Below are 18,267 nucleotides of genomic sequence, written 5' to 3'. Positions count from 1 at the left end.
ATTTGAAGTATTATATCGATTTTATCAAAGATAAATGTGCTTCGAAGTCAATAGTCGTCGACTCATTGATGTTTCTGATGATTTCTCGTCACTAAATAATTGGCATGTCGACACGTGTGAACTACAACGAGTGGCGTGTGTTTGAATGAGAATATCCGAAGTTCAAACTTTGTATGAGTAGATGTCACCTAAAAACAATTTCGAAACAACTTCCTCAAACTGCATTAAAGCCACTTGACCCAACTTTTTTACCCGTTTTGAGAAAGTTTCTTTTCTACGATTTAAAATTACTTGTTCCATTCATGATCAACAATTTGAAAAAACTACACTCGGCAAAACATACGACAAAATCTGATCTAATGTAATTTATTATTAGTGGATAATCTAGGCCTAAAATTTAAATTATTCAATTAGCTGTACGAACAAGTCTGGTTACGATAATTACTTTAAATATATATCTAAATAATTCTATGTCAGTTCTAATTTGTTATATTTGTACGTTTCTGTTCTTTCTTCAACTTGTTACATGCTCCATTCTCGTCTGAATCGGGGGTTTATTTCATAAGGATAGAAACTCCTTTTGCCCGAAGTACAGGGACTCATACAACTTTTGAAAGATTCTTGGCAAGCCGTCGACGCTGCAAAGCCTTGGGAATACTGAAGACATCTATCGTAGACTGAACGACATCTTGGCGTATGTGGGCAATTTTTCGCTGCGTAAGTGTAGCTTGTTATCATTGCCAAGAAAAAAATTGCCAAAATGAATTTCGTTGATGTCATCTAAATGAATGGAAAATAATTTTGCCATGAGAACTGTCAATGTCCAAAGAAAATTTCGAAAGTTAGCATAAACCATTGATTGATAGATACGGTATATATATATGTATATATTTTATAAGTTAGCGCATGCTTTCAGGGATATTAGCGAATAAATGGTCTACAAACCGAGAGCGCAGCCCGAGGAACTTTTAACTAAAATTCTCGAGGTTTAGATACATGTAATTGATCATCAGTAATATACCCAAAAGCATACGTTTAGTTTGTAATAACCTGGGGTTCTTTTCAATGGTTTAATTAAAGAGAGCCAAGAACTAAATATTCCTCACATCTCTATAATTTTTGGAAAACACGTTGGGGGAAAACGTCACTCCAATAACAAAAGAAACCGATGCAACCAACCATCTTATCAGCTACTGCAATAAACGAGAACATTTTCCTCACAAATAAATAAATGTTACTTATATTTTGAACGTAAAAATACACAAAGAATTCCGATACAAACAGCTAACTGCAAGCACTCTTGAATCATGATTGAAATGTTATCTATTTCAACCACAGATAATTAACGCTTAACCGCATGTCTTTGTGATGTTTGTTTTTATCTTTAGCAAATTTAATCGGATTTATACGAAGCTGCCAGTTCAGTCTACCATACAAGGGTGATGTTTTTGTAAAGACTCAGTGTGGTTCATCCTATGTGCATGTATTTTGAAATTCTATAGACTGTCAGTGATTTTGCGACTGATAAGAGGAACATGTGCCCATGTACACAGCCATGACTCTTGAGTCATCAAAAACGTTTCCTAACAACGTATGTTTCATCCTCTTGTCGTTTTTTCACATACATAAATCGATTTCAGCTTTCATAGCATAGACAAAATAGAAAGGATGTGTCTACAGTTGCTTATTGTGTGTGACGTAACAGCATATACCTATATATGACAAACGCGCGGTACGAGGTAAAATTGTCAACTTTCAACGCGAAATCAAAATTCATTTTTACTCCTCTTTGTCAAACGCTTGTATGGCAGTCGTTAATCGCCGTTTTAGTTTGCAGTGCGCAGGTGTTGCTGGGAATTTTTCAAACGATTGAAACTTTTTTGTCGGACATCCGCCTTTAAAGTATCATGCTGCTTTTGAAAGTGCTATAACCGTGACATCAGACATAAACACGACAAGATGGTTGTAAACAACTAAAAAAATTTTATCATTGCTCAACGTTCCAATCGAACAAATTCATCGTTGTTCTCATTTTATCAATGTCAATGCCTTGTCTTGCTATTAAAACATGCTTTGTGATATTCACACACGATAAGAGAGTCGTCACCGCACTCAATTTGACATTTTTCTGTTACATATTTTCCATGTATAAACACTTTAAGATCTCAAGGGTATTTCAACGAATATAATGCTTTTTGTTCAGCGTGTATAAAGTTTGTCGTTTTGCCATTTTGTCCAGATCGTCGATAATTTATATAGGAAGTTTGTTATAAACGCATGCGCAGACAATGTTATCGTTCCTCCGTAACGCATTGTGTTATGATGGCAAAGCGGCAAAACAACTATGATCAACATTCGAACAGGTGTTTGCCGACAAAAACAAGTTGAAAATAAAACAATTATCTTTCTTCTTTTTATGTTTTTATTCCCGTGTAGAATTTTATTTCTGGGAATTATGTAATGATTAACAATGAAGACGATTTCACAAACTTTTCATTAAGTCTTTGATATCTCTCTTAAAGTACTTTGACCAGCATTAACTGTATCCACTCTTACTATGTTGAGATGAAAATTTCTCGTCCGGCACATTTTAGAATCCGTAAAGTAACAAGCGTGCTACAAATGGATTTTTAGCTTTTCTTTGTTCAGTGTGATGTGGTCCGATATAATGAAACAGAAATGAATCGTAAATCTTTGGTTTTGAAGACAAATAAGTACATTTTCATTGTCTGTCAAATAACTTACCTTAAAGGATCAAATGTTTTGAATGCGAGTTAGCTTAAGTCTTTCTTCCAATAAGAACAACAGAACCAAATTGTGGAGGTTAGTACTTGAATGATTAAAGACGCAACTTGTCCGATTTATATATAAGCCTTCCCGGCGGAAGGTTTCGATTTCAAACTTTCAAAAGTATATATCTCTGAAAGCTATTATACCACTATAGCGTTTGGCTTTTTATCAGATTAAGATGGTAATCTGAATGAACAATAATTACTTGTGCGCCTTTTTGTTGCACGAGATGAGAGTTATAAATAATTTAGAGTCAATGTTCTTATTACGTGCGAGGGAGTTAAGATGAAATCATTACATTGATTTTAATCTAGACGTGGGCGCCAAAACTTTAATATTAAACTGAATAACGACATTTGGCATTGAAAAATGACTTCTCACTCTCTAGTAAGATGTGTAGAGATGCAGCTGCTTGGTGCTGTATTCATGACCTTTTAATATGACTCATCAGTTGAAATAATCGCCTACTTTTTACAAGATTAATATCTCTGTTGTTTTAACTCATTATCTGTTTTTACTACCGTTTCTCATGGCGACATATGATCTGCCAGCATTCTTAAAAACCAAACAAAATTGTGCCCTTAATATATATTACTTTTAATACAATAAAGAGACGCGAACAGTAAGAACATTGCATGTTTTAATTACTATCTCAATTTTCCTGCTACGTTCATAGGCTCTTGGCCATGTAATAGTGATCTCCCTAGTTGTCCTTTTTTTTCATTTCTCATTATTTTCAAACGTTGGCCAAAAAAGTAACTGTTTCATGATGCGCTTTTAGCCTTTATAAATTTGTTGCTTCGTCTTCCTTTGAGCTACACCCCACATGCATCGTTAATGTTCCGCTTTGAGACTCTTTGTTTTTTTCCCTCATTTTTATCACATATTTTTTTATCACTGATATAAGTACTGAAGCCGTCCATGAGATATGATATGATAAGTTTCTTCCGTTTATAGTGGTTAGATTCGTGCATTGTCCTCCTTAAATCTATTTTCTTCCGCTTTTTTTTTTATATTAACTTTAATACGTATTAACCACTGAGTATTACCTAGCTTGCCTTTAAAATTTTGCCTTAATTAACTAGATGGCGCATCATATTTTATTGAAGAGCGTTTTAATTTCTGAGTAGCTGAATAATTTGTCTTCCACAAAGTTTATTATTTGTTTGAAGAGAATATTCTTGTTTGACATTTTCATGCAATAGTTTCCAGATGGTATATTTTCCAGTCAACTCCAGTGAAAAACAATTAACGTATTCTCTCAGGAAATGATCCGATCAGGTCTTTGGAAAATTCCATTTTCCCTGTTTTCTCTACTCGTTCATTATTGACCAGGCCTGGCAATATTCACCGACAAAAAAAATGCAATGAAATTTCTCGCCTTAATTGTTTTTAATGATCTATTCATTAAAGACTGCCCTTGATTAAATGTTTAGACTCTCTCATTTGTTCATTACATGATTTCTGTCTTTTGTCCTCTTGTAGCTCAGTTTTTTTCATGGCGTTTCTATTAATGGAAACTATCTTCGCGATTATATTATAAATACGTATATCACAGTCATAAGTTATCAATCAAATTCTACTTTCTTTTATTTGATGAAAGTTAGATGCTCAGCCATATTTTGTCTATAGCAATGTTGCCTATTTAGCTAATGTTAACCAGTTTGCTCTATTTGTGAAAACGAGGTCGTGAAATTATTGTTTATCAATAATAAAAGATGTAATTTACACTTTTTTTGCCTTATGATTTAAAACACCTGCTTAAAACTATGTCAACACTGCGTGTCTATAAATGAATGAATCAAAAACCTCATATATTAGGAAAGACGGCGATGCTTAAATAAAATCTAAAAACCATCATAAATTTTCTTTTTCCAGTATGTTTGTGTGTTTTTGAACAGAAATTTATATTGTTTTCAATTTAACTTTTCTAGATGGCGATAAATAATGTTGTTTTTAATTACTATGTTGTTTGATGATGAACTAGTTCATTTTGATATCTTACTTGGCTTACAGTGAGTTCATTTTGATATCTTACTTGGCTTACTTTTTAATTACTATGTTGTTTGATGATGAACTATAGATGAAAATAGATCATTTTGATATCTTACTTGGCTTACAGTGAGTCAATGTAAGCAATATAGGAAAGGTTGTATTCCCTACTTATATGAAATTTATAACAGATTGCACCAATGTTTCTTTAAAAGCGTTGTCTTTGACTTTAGTTTTTTAGTGACAAATATTTTCGGAATCACAAGAATACTTATTTCGAAAAGAATTTTTCTTTGTCACTCAAAAAACTCATACCAACGTCATATAAGACTCAATCGCAAAGCCATAATTAAAGAACTATAGAAATAATTTGGGATCAATGTTCTCATTCATGACTCGATCGTTCTAAGTTCATCATCCATAACCTCAGCCTTAATAATTCACTTATAGATAAGGAACAAGAGAAATGAACAATGTCTGCAATAATAGCATGCGAATGAATGTATGAGCCAATCAAACAACGAAGCTAACTTAACGTTGCGTAACATTTGCGCAACACAGTGTTGCGTTTATAATTTGCATTTCTTGTCCCGGGGGGAGAGATTGCTTACAAAAGATATAGTTTCAGGTTTTCACTTTGATTATTTTCAGCAAGAAACAAACCTCGTAAATTATCTTTAAATATTTTGTTGTACCTTCGGTAGACAAAGTGAATTTTTGCAGAGTTTCCATTTCTAATGCAAAACACCTTGCCATAATGACTGTAACAAACGTTAGACAATGTCTTAAGCCCTGACATTCACAACATTGTTTTATATTTTAGTCAACTACCCCCAAAAATAAAATTTAATTGGCAAAGTGTATCTGTGCCGATATTTCACGGTTTTTGTGTTTAGACTTAAGACCATACGCTAAACATATTTTATTTACTATACCCGGGAGGAAAAGGTTAGCAAATCTTTGACTTACCGCTCTATTAGTGCATGAAAAATGTACGATGCATGCTTCTTTGTTGGCGGTAGAAAAAATGAAGTGATATTTTATTGAACTTATTTCATATTGGTTATTTTATGCTTTCTGGATGTAATAATCTCTACATGGTTGCCCGTAAGTGCCATTTTAGTTGTTCTATCTTCTTAACATACATTTTATAACCCTAAAACTTTTAATCGAAGTTATTGAACACTTGGATTTTATAATGTATTCTTGTTGTTTATGTTGATTGTGACGATTTTTTTAACCCAATACGAATTTCGCGAAGACTTGAGAGTATAATTTTTGATGTATTTTTGTTCTTCATATTTAGTTCGTCAAAATTTGTTTTGCTTAGCTAACAATGTGTTTCTTTTAGAGACAAACAGTATTGTAATATTATACATGATAAATTGTTGTACATTATATGTTAAGCATAACATTGTGAAGACAGTTATTCTCAACGTAGAGGATGAAATCTTCCATGTACAACAGAGATTTTGAAAAATGACTTGAATGAAAATATATCTTAAACTTGCTAAATACCATATTGTAAGTCATTTTTTTGTCATAGGAAAAGCAGTTCTAAAAATCATGCTGCAAAACGTCAGTTGTTCAATTTTCTCACTCAAGATTCAACATATTTGAGAGAATGTTTAACCTGTTGAAGCATTCTAATAACAGAAACAATGATCTCCCAGCCCGCATATACTGAAGATTCTGTAAACAATTCACCATGTTTGTTAAAAACTGATGTAACTGATGGGCATTTTCAAGAAGTTAGAAAAAATATTTCTATATCATTTTCAAGCCAAGCTTCAATTAATAGTGTTGTGAACTCAACTGGATCACATCAAGATAGTGATGTTTTGGAGGAAGTAAATAAGGATGTTGAACTAGATGTGATAATGGGTAACTTTTTATTGCCAGGAGATGAAAAAAATCAAATGAAAGGTAAACAATCATGATGTATTCTTTATAATAAAGATTGTTCTTCAAATATTGAAAAAGGTTGTGCTTATTTAGATAAAGTCAAATCAATACCATCTAACATTAAAGAAGAAGAGAAGACAGGTGTTGCTACAAAGAATAATAATGGTGAATATATAAGCAAATTTATTCATCAAAAATCAATTGATACAATTCTTGCAGATGACATAAAAGATGATCTAGAAACTTTGTCTGATGCGGAAAGTGAAGAATTCAATCAAACTTTTCATTCTAGTATAACTGTTTCTAATACATTGAACAGTGAAGAGTTATATGAAGATTTTACAAAACAAAATGGGTTAGTAATCACTGGAAGTGAATCACCAACATTTGACAGTCCTTTGCTGAAATATCTTGAGGAAAATATTCGAAATAAAGTGGAAGATACCACAGATTTTTGCAATAGGAATGAAGAAATACAAACTGATAAGAATGTTAACGAATTGAGAAATGAGCTTTTTAAGAATGAGAATGTACAACCTATATTGAATGATAATATATCTCGTTCTGAACTAATGAAGTTACATCCTAATTCACAACATGAAGTATTTACTACTTCAGATGCTAGTGAACATGTTCTTGAAGTTGGCAGTGGCTTACAGATCATAGAGGTAAAGGAAGACACTACAGACATCACTGGTGATAAAAATAATAAATTGGTCACTGGCGAAGAAGAAGAAGAAGAAGAAGAAGAAGAAAACGAATGCCCAAGTAAAAATTTATCTACAACTTTTAATGAGATGACCTTATTAAATTCAAAGACATTGAACGACAAAGAAGTCAGTGAAAAATGGTTGGAGCAAGTTGAAGGAATGTCTCCTGTATCCAATAAAGATGATGAATCTTGCAATGTCGAGGCACATACAGACCTACCAACGCATAAAGTTTCGTCAGATAGCCTTAGTGTTGAGTCAGCCATAGTTGTTATCAGGGACGTTTGTTCTTTAAGAGGTTCATTGAACGATTCAGTTAAAGTTTACGAAGCTCCTGGTATTGTAACATGTCATAACAATGGAAATGTCAAAACTGTTGAAGCTCATTCTTCAACTTTTAATGATAATAAAGAAGTGTCTCATGGCAACAGGTTCTATAACAATAACATTCTTAAAGCTCCCGTAACACTTCCTTCAACTAAGACGGAAATTTTACCTTGTGTTGACACTCTGAAATGTGTTGATAATGTAGTGAACATAGTTAGTAGGATCGATGCCAGTAAAGACTCTGACGAAACTCCTGGTTTGATGCTAGGTAATTCTCCAAACACTTACAAACGTGACAGAAGCTCGGAAAATGACGAAGAAAAAAAGACGTACGAAAGGGGCATAAGGAATGGTATTTGTATTCGTTTTGAACAGCAATGTCTCTCTTCCGATGAAATAATGAGTTGTGAAACTGATAAAGGAAATTACCTGGCCCGTGAAGAACAACCAATGAAAGCGATGGGAAATAACGACGTCAGAGATAGTTCGGTTGTGCCGATAGAGGTGGACCAAACAGAGTCAAAACAAGAATCTGAAGAATCAGAACCAAAAGCTGACCATAGTTTTCCACATAACAGTGATTATAGAATAAACGAGTTCAAAAAAGTTGAAACTAATCAAACACTTATGCAATCGAAAGAGATGACCCAGAAAATGCTGTCACTTCCAGTGAGAAAAACAGGTGGACGAAAAAGCGAATATACCTAGCGTTTTTAGCTTGCAAGATTCACCTCGTATGAAAGAAGACAATGTTGCTACAAATGAACACGATGTAGCTACGAAAGAAAACAATGTTGCTACGAAAGAAGACGATTTAGGTTCAAATGAAAACGATGTAGGTTCAAATGAAAACGATGTAGGTTTAAATGAAAACGATGTAGGTTCAAACGAAAACGATGTATTCATGAAAGAAGACGATGTAGCTGTTGGAAAGAAAAATACAGATAAATACACTACTTCAGATCTACAACCATCTAGTGAATTGGATAATATGATCGTGAAAAATAAAGAAATCGTAGGTGAGCAAGACAGCCACGATACTCATGATGAAATTTCCACTGTAAACAACGGTTGTCCCGAAAAGAACCGCAATAACAGCACGGAGTTGGTTGAAGATGTTGAGATAACAATGAGTATAGAACAAGTAATACATGTTATAAATGATGGTTTATATGAAGTCAATGATGATTCGAACGAAAATGTTGCATTATTTGTACGTGATTGCGTTCCAGTGCATTGTGATGTGACGAAAGAGCATGGTGTAGCAATTGATGATGGTACACCAGAGAGAGATGTTGTACCAATAGATGGTGTGCCAGAAGAAGAATGTGTTGCAGTAGATACAATTGTACTTCAGAAAGAAGGTGTTTTAGGAGATGGTGGTGTCCCTGAGGAAGAGCATGTTCTTGTAGCTGATGGTGTACTTCAGGACGAAAGTTTTCCTGTAGATGATATAGTTTCTGTGGAAAAACATTTCCCGGTAAATTACGATTCCCCCAAAGAATTATGTGCTCCACAAGATGATGGTGTGTCCGAGAATAAATATGTTGTAATAGATGATGGCGAGCCTCAAGGAAAAAGAGTTCAAATACTTGGTTGTACGCGCGAGGAAGAACTTGTACCAGCCAATGCTAATGTAGTTGAAAAATTTTATCCAATAGGGACGGAGAAAAGAAATACGACAGTAAATGGTATTGTGCCACGAGACGACCGTTTTCTCTTAGATGATCATTTTCATGAGAAAGATTCTGAGAAAGATTCTGATATTTTTGAGAAAGAACGTGTTCCGAAGAAAAAAGGTGTAACAATAAATGATGGTGGTTTAAGTAAAGATGCTGTACAAGTTAATGGTAGTGTTCTAAATAAAGAATATACGGCACAGCATGTAGATGTGTTAGTACTGGATGGTTTACCTACAGAGAAAAACAAGCGTACGAGAGATATTAACCGCATTTCATATTCAAAATCAATGGAAAAAGAAACACCAATCACAAACCGTAACATTCAATGTAATAGTAAGCACTCAGCTAATTGTGAAGTGACATTTGGCAGTAAACTACCAGCTGATAGTGAATTAAGCGATGATGTTGAACTGAGGGATGATGGTAAACTGAGAACTGTGGGCGAACCATTGGTTGGGAAAAATGATGGTATACATAAGGACTCTTATTCACCTTCAAATATCAGTAAAGCCGATGAAAGTACGGAGTCATTTGACAAATATGAATCGGTCAACATATTCACGGAGAAAGAAAAATCAGTAAAGAATGCCTTCTCATTTGTAGATAAACTATCTCATAAGCCCTTTGATGATGTCCGGACAGAATTGAAGAAAGGAAAAAAGGATAGTGACAACAAAAAATTTGATCCATTTAAAGTTTCATTACGATCAATGATTGGTGATAAGAAAACTAGTTACAACAAAGATGTAATCAATCATACTAGTAAGCCTGAAACAGTCATTCCTGCAAAGTTAAGCATTACATCATCATCGGATATCAAGTCTAAAGTACCACCTACCTCACCCATATTTACCAATGAAAACAAACAGACTTCCAAACAGAAATTGAAAAAGTTTCTACAAAAGAAAATAGGTTTTTCTATGAACTTAGAAAAGTCTTCAAGTCAAAACAAAGAAAAAAGGTGTTTCGAAGATTTTTCTAAGAATAATTCAAAGCATTTGGAGGATAGCGAAAATATTTCTAAGATTGTTGCGAAGCAATTAGATGCATGTAAAAACGATTCGGTTTTATCGCGTGTTAAAATATCTTTGGACAATAACAAGGACTGTGACGGCAAGTTAGCATCATGTCCCCGAAAGAGAAAAGTTCCTTCACTAAATGTTTCAAAAGAATCACCAAAAAAACGACGAAAATCATCACGTATACCAAAACGCAAGCAATACAAGGAGTACAAGGTGAACATGAGATTTAAAAATAACGAAAATTTTCATAATATATCAAACGAAGACTTGGATTGTCGTGATGATGAATTTCGTTTACAATTGGATGAGTCGTTGGAGACGGTATGTCCAGATGATGCCGCAAGAGGACTGGAAACCAACCCTACAAATAGTCAGTGTTTTGACGTGTCTCTAACTTCAACTGGCAATGAACGGCCTCGCGAATCTGTTGGTACATTCATCAAATCTGTAGAAACGAAACCAGCAAGTCGCTTTACGCCAGTTAATCGAAGAAGGACAACGAGCAGACGTAGCAATCCGGCAAATCAACAATCAATGATTTCTTCATCCATCCAAGATTCTGAACCTATGCGCATGTCAGAAATCAGCAAAGTATTAAATGAGTTCAAAGATTTGGCTGCAGAGTATACAAGATCTAGTTCGCCAATCTTTGATGGTGAAGACAATCAATGTGATTCTAAAGTTGGTATTCCAGGGAAAATTTCTTCCACTAATGATTTCACAGACAAATCACTCATTTCTCACGTCTCAAAGTTTGGACGTAAAAGAAAAAGAAAACGCGACCGTTGTGTATGGACGAATCGTAGAAGAAAAAAAGATAAAAATGCACAAATAAATTTTGAGAGAACAAATGGTTTTAAACAGAACGAACAATTGCAGACAATAAGTGAACGTTTAGACGATCTTCTCGCTAAGCAAGATTTAACACAGCTACCTTTAATTGGTGATGAAATAAATAACGTCCAGACTACAGATATTTCACTACCTACCACCAGTGCTTTGAAATGTCGGCGAAATTTGCGAAGTTTTGTTGACGAGGAAATAATTGAATCGTCGAGTCAACAACTATTGACGTCAAATAACACCTTTCACAACGTTGAATTTAGCAACAGACATTCAGATGTAGGTAGAGATCTAAAAATAAAACTGACCAGTGAAAAAGATCGCCATACTGGTGTTGTAAGATGGAGTAGAAGTTTTGAAACCAGAGAAAAGGAATCGATTGAAAAGGTATATATTGTTATTCGCGCGAAAACGTTAATCTAAAGACGGTTATATGTAGTTTGTAAACTTTAATTGAAATCATCAGGTTGTTTTTCAACTACGGTGAGGTACATTAAGTGTTGACTACGTATTCACGTGTAAATTCATAGGCTGTTTTTCAACTACTGTGAGGTACATTAAGTGTTAACTAAGTATTCACGTGTAAATTCATGAAATTAATATCCTGTTTTAGCCTCCGTCATCAAACTATGGATTACGAAAGTCCAAAACTAGAGTGTCGAAAAATTTAGTGAAAACAGACCGAGATGGTAATTACCTAAAGATAATAATAATAATAATTAAAATAATAATTGTTTAATCAGTGATTTCTTGTCATTGTTTTTAAGGTAAACGACGTCGAATGACAATCAGCGATATGCCAAGCAATTTAAAAAGTCCAGATACATTACTCAATCTTAGTAAACGGTATGCGAATAATTGTTGGTCAGGGTTCATGTTTTGTTGTTTTTTTTTGCCATTCTGCCAATTGACAAACGATCAAGTAATCTATGTATTGAAGAAATTTCTGTTTAGCCAAACTTGAAATTTTACACACATTCTTTCATTATAGACCTTTAGAGAGTTACATAAAACAAATAGAAGATGTTCATTATTCCGACAAAAAGACATCCAAAGGAGTCCTTTCCATTGATATGAAAGATAGAGCTACAAAATTCAGTGCAAACACACATGATTCATGTTAGTACATAATATATTAATTCTAATATATTAATATATTATATATATACTCTGATGATGGCTTTGGAATAAAGTCGAAAAACGGTGTTATCCAGTAAACTGCTATAGTGGTGAGAATATCTCGTCCATACGCAGTATAAAAGAGATTTGACTCGTCTCCAATTCCTGTGGGCTTGGTAGCTCAACAGGTAGAGCGGCGGACTGGTATCCCGAAGGTGCGAGTTCAAATCTCGTCCAAGTCACATGTTTTTCATGTGCATGTTAAAAAAAACCGTGTTAGGATTAATATATTATGTATGTTAGTACATTGTATGTTTTAAAACTCCATCAATGTTGCTTACAATAACTTAAAATTTTTTTACAGGCGACTATCTGCGACTTGGCGAATTCGATGTTATACTTGAAATCGCGAGGAAAACGTTTCGAGACAGGTCATTGTTTTAATGCTTTGTTTTAAAAACATCTTTGAAAGAAGGAAGGAAGTGGAACTGTCAATTGACTATTGTTTGTATGTTTGCGATCTTTTAGCAATATAAAGAACTATCGTGCTTCGTCACGTTCACTATACGTTGCTGCGAAGCAAGGCAAAGTCTTGCAAGTATTGGTTCTTTCTTCGTCATGTAATGTGAATGCAACCATACCACAAGAGAAACATAAAACGGCCATGCATGCAGCTGCTGCTGCTGGTCATGTTCAAGTTTTAAAAATACTTTCCATGGTTTGTACATTTAAATGAAAAGTTATTTTTATAAAGTTGTTGTCAGATATCTTAAGACGTTAACAAACCATTAAATTTTATCAAGTACTTGAGTACTTTGTTCTGCTAGTAAAGCATTGAAAGACATATAATACACTTTTACATCATACATTTTTCATTATACACTCACACTTGCATTGTTTATATCAGGTTGGTGGAAATGTTTCATCCTTTGATACGAGTCTGCGAACACCTTTGGTAAGCCGTTGTTAGTTTTTACCATTAATGTAAAATATCTCTTGTACAGTTGAGATTTATTACTTTGTGTGTTTATTGGTACAAGTTTGATGCTGTTGAACACAAGAAAACTGAAGCTGTGAAATTTTTGATTAATCATACTGTGAACTTCAACCTGAAGGTAATTTTGAAGATCCTGTCTGAATTTACAACTGCGTAAAGTTTGTTTTGCTAGTGTTTTATTAGTTAAGTTATGAACGTCAGTCAAATCGTCGTGCTCAAATCATCATCGTTCTTATTATTTTATATTTATTCAGGATAGCCACATCACTGCTGTGTTTCTCATTGGGGTGACTGGGGGGGTCCTGCATTGTACAGTCTTTCATTATTAAACCATTCCTTTAAAGTTTTGTTCAATTTATTCCGCAACTTGCAAAGAACTGTTAAGTACAATCATGGACGTAGGAAGATCGATAATTAGGGAGGCTCATATTCATATATTCATGATATACCGAGTTAAGTTCTTTTGAAATCCCCAATCTTCCTACGCCCTTGAGTACAATGGCCTTTAAATCTTTAAGAGTGATAGCTCCCCTTGTTTAACGTAGAAACTCACTCAGCTATAATCGCCATCGATAATTTGGTCTTTGTATAGGATTGTCAGGGTATGACAATTCTTCATTTTGCTGCTCAAAAATCATCGGTAGAGATTATAAACTTGCTCCTGGAGACACGTAAAGTTGACATCAACGAACAGGATAACGGCGGATGGACGGCGTTGATGTGGACTGCTGAAGGGATGCGAAAGGATGCTGCGGAATGTTTGTTGAAATGGGGAGCAAATGTGAACATCCTGGATAATGTGAGTGCGAAGTAAAATGATCCGAAGAAAGTTTTTCAAACGTCGTTCTGCACTTTTTGTGAAAATATTTTGTCTATCATTACTTTAATGATTGTTCACTACAGGAACAAAATACATGTCTACATTGGGCTGCTTTAGCTGGAGATATTCATATTATGGAATTGCTTCTCAACAAAAGCGTTCACGTGGATGCTAAAAATATTTTTGACGCTACGGCTTTGTAAGTCTCCTGTCGTGTGTCACGCACTTGTTTGTAACGTAAATTGTAAAAGTATTTATGTTTGTATTAGGCATATATCAGCCAGAGAAGAGAAACTTGAAAATATCAAGTAAGGCTCACTATATTATCATGAAAATGTTCATTTAAAACTTTACACGAGATGCATGTATTTAAATGAGAAAATACACTCCAGGAAACATCATCTTGTAAACTCATGATTCTGGTCATAACACAAAGTGACAACATTTTAATTTAGCTTGATAATGACTTTGAAATAAAGTCGAAATATTGCTTTAAATCATGTCTCTTGCTGTTATAACTCGAATCTTGAGTTTACAAGATGATGTTTTTGGAGTGTGTTTTTTTCTTTATTTTTTGAAATTGTCGGCTTGAAAAGGTTTTTTGACATGCATGTATTTGTCATATAAGCTCACGAGAACTTTTTGTCTTTTAAGAATTCTTTCAATGTATCGACCTAACTTAAACATTCAAGATGTCGACAAAAAAACACCAATTGAAGTAAGAAATTTTTCGTAAATACTCTCTCTAATTTTGCGTTAATTTTTGTCATGGGTTTATTTTTAGCTTGTACCAGTGGGGTCCCCGTGTCATATACAGTTAAAGAACATGGAGTTGCTAGAAAGACTGTCAAAATGTTCTCGCAAACAGCGTCTTATATCTAGGTGTGTTGTAATTTGTTGCAGAGGCTAAATTTTTTCATTATTTTGATTGAAAGGTTCATTGATTTGAATGAGCGAATTTCTCAATCTTCTAACGTTCAGAGGAAATACATTACTCATCCTTTGCGTTATTCTCTGCTCGTAGCAGGTCCTTTGTGTTACGCTGGGAGTATTGCTGATCCCCTGTGTTACTCTGTGATCATAGTGATCCCCTGTGTTACTTTTTGTTCATATTTGATCCTTGTGTTCATATTTCTTCCTTTGTGTTACTCTGTGATCATAGCTGGTCCTCTGTGTTACTCTGTGATTATGGTTCATCCTCTGTGTTACTCTGTGATTATGGTTCATCCTCTGTGTTACTCTGTGTTCATATTTGATCCTTTGTGTTACTCTGTGATTATGGTTCATCCCTTTGTTACTCTGTGATTATGGTTCATCCCCTGTGTTACTCTGTGTTCATATTTGATCCTTTGTGTTACTCTGTGATTATGGTTCATCCCCTGTGTTACTCTGTGTTCATATTTGATCCTTTGTGTTACTCTGTGATTATGGTTCATCCCTGTGTTACTCTGTGTTCATATTTGATCCTTTGTGTTACTCTGTGATTATGGTTCATCCCTGTGTTACTTTGTGTTCATATTTGATCCTTTGTGTTACTCTGTGTTCATATTTGATCCTTTGTGTTACTCTGTGATTATGGTTCATCCTCTGTGTTACTCTGTGATTATGGTTCATCCCCTGTGTTACTCTGTGTTCATATTTGATCCTTTGTGTTACTCTGTGATTATGGTTCATCCTCTGTGTTACTCTGTGATTATGGTTCATCCTCTGTGTTACTCTGTGCTCATATTTGATCGTCTGTGTTAGTCATATTGTAGAATGGTTGAATTTTTTTAGTCAATCATCTTAACTATTTCTCATTTATGTATTCTCCAGAGACATCTCTCGTGGTTTGGAAAAACGACCAATACCTTGTATTAATGAAGTATGAAAGTTGATGTTTACACTATTACCGTATACTATGTATACTATGTACCTCCCTTTCAGATTCAAAATTTTCTCCCCCATGCTACCACATGTGGTTTTTCTTTGATGTTAATTTTCAGGTTGATGATGAGGATCTTCCAGAACACTTTGTTTATGTCAGTAATAATTTGGAAAGTCAAAGTCAAAGTTTTGTTCGTGGAATTTCCGTAAGTAGTTGTCTTTACAACCCTCCCCCCCCTCCCACAATTTCCCTCATCGTCAAGAAGTATAAAACAAGTTTGGTTGCCACTTTCTGGAAGGGGGTATCATACAACTCATGGCATCTATTGAAAGGAAAGAATTTCATGTTAATTTCATTGTATTTTGGTGAAATTTATGACATTTTTGACGCAGGGTTGCAACTGCTCAGATGGATGTTCAGACGAGAGTGCATGTGATTGCGTCATGTTGTCTTATCCTAGGCGTTTTTGGTATAATGAGGTAAAAATTACATTACTAACGTTCCACTGTTAGCAAGCATGTGAAGCTCAAGGACTTGGTCTGATGACATGTTCGGCAGTTTCCTTTTAAAATGTGTTTCTAATAAGTTGTACAGTGCAATTTTCAATAAAAAACCCTGAACTAGCAAATTTACTCTTACGGTTTTTATTCTTCTACTTATTTATGAATCTTCATTATTATAGGCTGGTCTAATCAGCAGTAAGATTTTTAAAGAAGACCGTCCATACGTTTATGAATGTAACATGAAATGTAAATGTTGGTCCACGTGTCGTCAACGTGTGGTTCAACATGGTATTAACGTAGCTCTACAACTTTTCAAAACAGCAGAGAAAGGTGTTGAAATATTATCATTATATAACAATATCTATACATTTGAATTGACATAAAAGAATCTCGGCATCTATTTTATTTGGAACAAACGTGATCTCTTTTCAATGACATTATCAGGTTGGGCTGTCCGTACTCAGGAACTTATACCTAAAGGAACTTTCGTTTGCGAGTACATAGGCGAGGTACTAACTGATAGCGAGGCAAATCAACGCGACGATGATTCTTATTTGTTTGATCTTGATCTTAAGGTAAGGGAATGTTACACTTTTGATTTGTAAAGTCGACTATTATAGAAAGATATCTATTATTTAGTAAGTTTTTTTCTCGTTACATTTTTGTAGATGTAGATCGTCCAGGTTAGTATAGTCCTGAGAAGGACTGTTTTTGTCGTTGTTGACTGACGTTTCGACAACCTTAGCGGCAGTCATCTTCAGAGTCATCTCTCTCAGGACTCTACTAACCTGGACGATGTACATCTACAAACATGTAACGATACTCCCGGGTTCAAACCGTTCACTTTCTTTGGTATGCTGATTGACGTAATAAGACGCGTATTTTGTATTGCATGTATCAGCTTTGATTATGTCCTACAACTATAGGGTCAATCTGCATTATTCTGCCTTGATGCAAAGTTTTATGGGAACATCACTCGATTCATAAACCATTCCTGTGATCCTAATATTCTACCTGTGCGCGTTTTTACTGATCATCAGGTTTGTTATAGCATCTGTATAACTTCAACGATCATTAAGCTGAATTGATATATTTAATAAATGTATTTTATTTACAGGTCAAGTGTTGCCCTCGGATAGCGTTTTTTGCTGCGAGGGACATTTATCCTTATGAAGAAATTTGGTACGATATGTTCTCATGGCTTTTGCAATATATGATTTTTTTTTACTTGTCTTTATTTCATTTCTAGTTCTAACTACGGTGAAAAATTTTGGACCGTGAAGAAATCTGAGTTTTTCTGTCTTTGTAAAACAAGTAAATGTAAATATGGCCTGAAGAAAGACATTTCTGGGCAGTCGGTTAAACGGATGAAGTGATGTGGTCGTTATTCTTGGTCTAGATTTCTTTTACACTCGTTTCTTACCGTGTTTTATTTGTCAAATTAGCTTGAAATTTATGTGATTATAACTTTTACTTAGGAAAAACGTTTATTTGTGAGAAAAATATATTTATTCATCTTATGAAAAAAAAACTGAGGTCTTTATCAAATGGGAACCGTTGACATTACAAGTTTGTGCATAAGCATTATCTTACAGCTAACTTGCTTTCAAATAGAACAAATTGTTAGATGTGCAACGAACAAACTAGGACCAGTTCTTTCCTTCAAAGACTGAGTCTTCCTATAAATGGA

General features: G+C 34.4%; 2 protein-coding genes, 1 long non-coding RNA gene and 1 other non-coding gene across 6 annotated transcripts; 3 read left to right on the top strand and 1 right to left on the bottom strand.

The window, feature by feature from the left end:
• Positions 1-350: 350 nt before the first annotated feature.
• LOC124439610 lies at positions 351-2,996 on the bottom strand. The gene is made up of 2 exons (XR_006946390.1): positions 2,746-2,996; positions 351-780 (listed from the first exon to the last, which is right to left on the bottom strand). It is a non-coding gene; the product is annotated as an uncharacterized LOC124439610 (long non-coding RNA).
• Positions 2,997-5,755: 2,759 nt separating this feature from the next.
• On the top strand, positions 5,756-8,432 carry LOC124439608 (DNA excision repair protein ERCC-6-like). 3 transcript variants are annotated; one of them, XM_046989877.1, is made up of 3 exons: positions 5,756-5,889; positions 6,329-6,708; positions 6,781-8,432. In XM_046989877.1, the coding sequence occupies exons 2-3, from the start codon at positions 6,444-6,446 to the stop codon at positions 8,430-8,432; spliced, it is 1,917 nt and encodes a 638-aa protein (XP_046845833.1). In that variant the 5' UTR covers positions 5,756-5,889; positions 6,329-6,443. The 3 variants fall into 3 exon arrangements, with proteins under 3 accessions (XP_046845833.1, XP_046845835.1, XP_046845834.1); XM_046989879.1 differs by lacking the exon at positions 5,756-5,889 and having other exon boundaries at positions 6,335-6,708; positions 6,781-6,852; positions 7,306-8,432; XM_046989878.1 differs by lacking the exon at positions 5,756-5,889 and having other exon boundaries at positions 6,335-6,708; positions 6,781-7,736; positions 7,887-8,432.
• Positions 8,433-8,460: 28 nt separating this feature from the next.
• LOC124439604 lies at positions 8,461-18,061 on the top strand. Its single transcript, XM_046989867.1, has 21 exons — positions 8,461-11,658; positions 11,885-11,960; positions 12,039-12,117; positions 12,263-12,390; positions 12,755-12,821; positions 12,919-13,108; positions 13,298-13,345; positions 13,431-13,505; positions 13,980-14,186; positions 14,291-14,406; positions 14,477-14,515; positions 14,862-14,925; positions 14,992-15,089; positions 16,023-16,071; positions 16,193-16,279; positions 16,467-16,553; positions 16,757-16,907; positions 17,022-17,152; positions 17,504-17,617; positions 17,695-17,759; positions 17,827-18,061. Exons 1-21 carry the CDS (start codon positions 8,461-8,463, stop codon positions 17,951-17,953), a joined length of 5,196 nt encoding a protein of 1,731 aa, XP_046845823.1. The 3' UTR covers positions 17,954-18,061.
• Positions 12,561-12,632, top strand: Trnat-ggu. The gene has a single exon. It is a non-coding gene; the product is annotated as a tRNA-Thr (tRNA).
• Positions 18,062-18,267: the final 206 nt, after the last annotated feature.

The sequence above is a fragment of the Xenia sp. Carnegie-2017 genome, unplaced genomic scaffold, assembly GCF_021976095.1.
Source record: "Xenia sp. Carnegie-2017 unplaced genomic scaffold, XeniaSp_v1 HiC_scaffold_19, whole genome shotgun sequence".
In the NCBI taxonomy this organism is placed as follows: domain Eukaryota; kingdom Metazoa; phylum Cnidaria; class Anthozoa; order Malacalcyonacea; family Xeniidae; genus Xenia; species Xenia sp. Carnegie-2017.
Note: the sequence above shows the minus strand (reverse complement) of the source record. Positions and strands in the feature narration are given on the sequence as shown.

Excerpts from the sequence above, each read along its gene's own strand:
- LOC124439604 (XM_046989867.1), top strand. The coding sequence starts at position 8,461 with ATGAAAGAAGACAATGTTGCTACAAATGAACACGATGTAGCTACGAAA. Across the intron at positions 14,407-14,476 it reads ATTTTTGACGCTACGGCTTT|GCATATATCAGCCAGAGAAG; the intron begins GTAAGTCTCCTG and ends TGTTTGTATTAG. Across the intron at positions 17,760-17,826 it reads TATCCTTATGAAGAAATTTG|TTCTAACTACGGTGAAAAAT; the intron begins GTACGATATGTT and ends TTTCATTTCTAG.
- LOC124439608 (XM_046989877.1), top strand. The coding sequence starts at position 6,444 with ATGATCTCCCAGCCCGCATATACTGAAGATTCTGTAAACAATTCACCA. Across the intron at positions 6,709-6,780 it reads TGAAAAAAATCAAATGAAAG|ATAAAGTCAAATCAATACCA; the intron begins GTAAACAATCAT and ends GTGCTTATTTAG.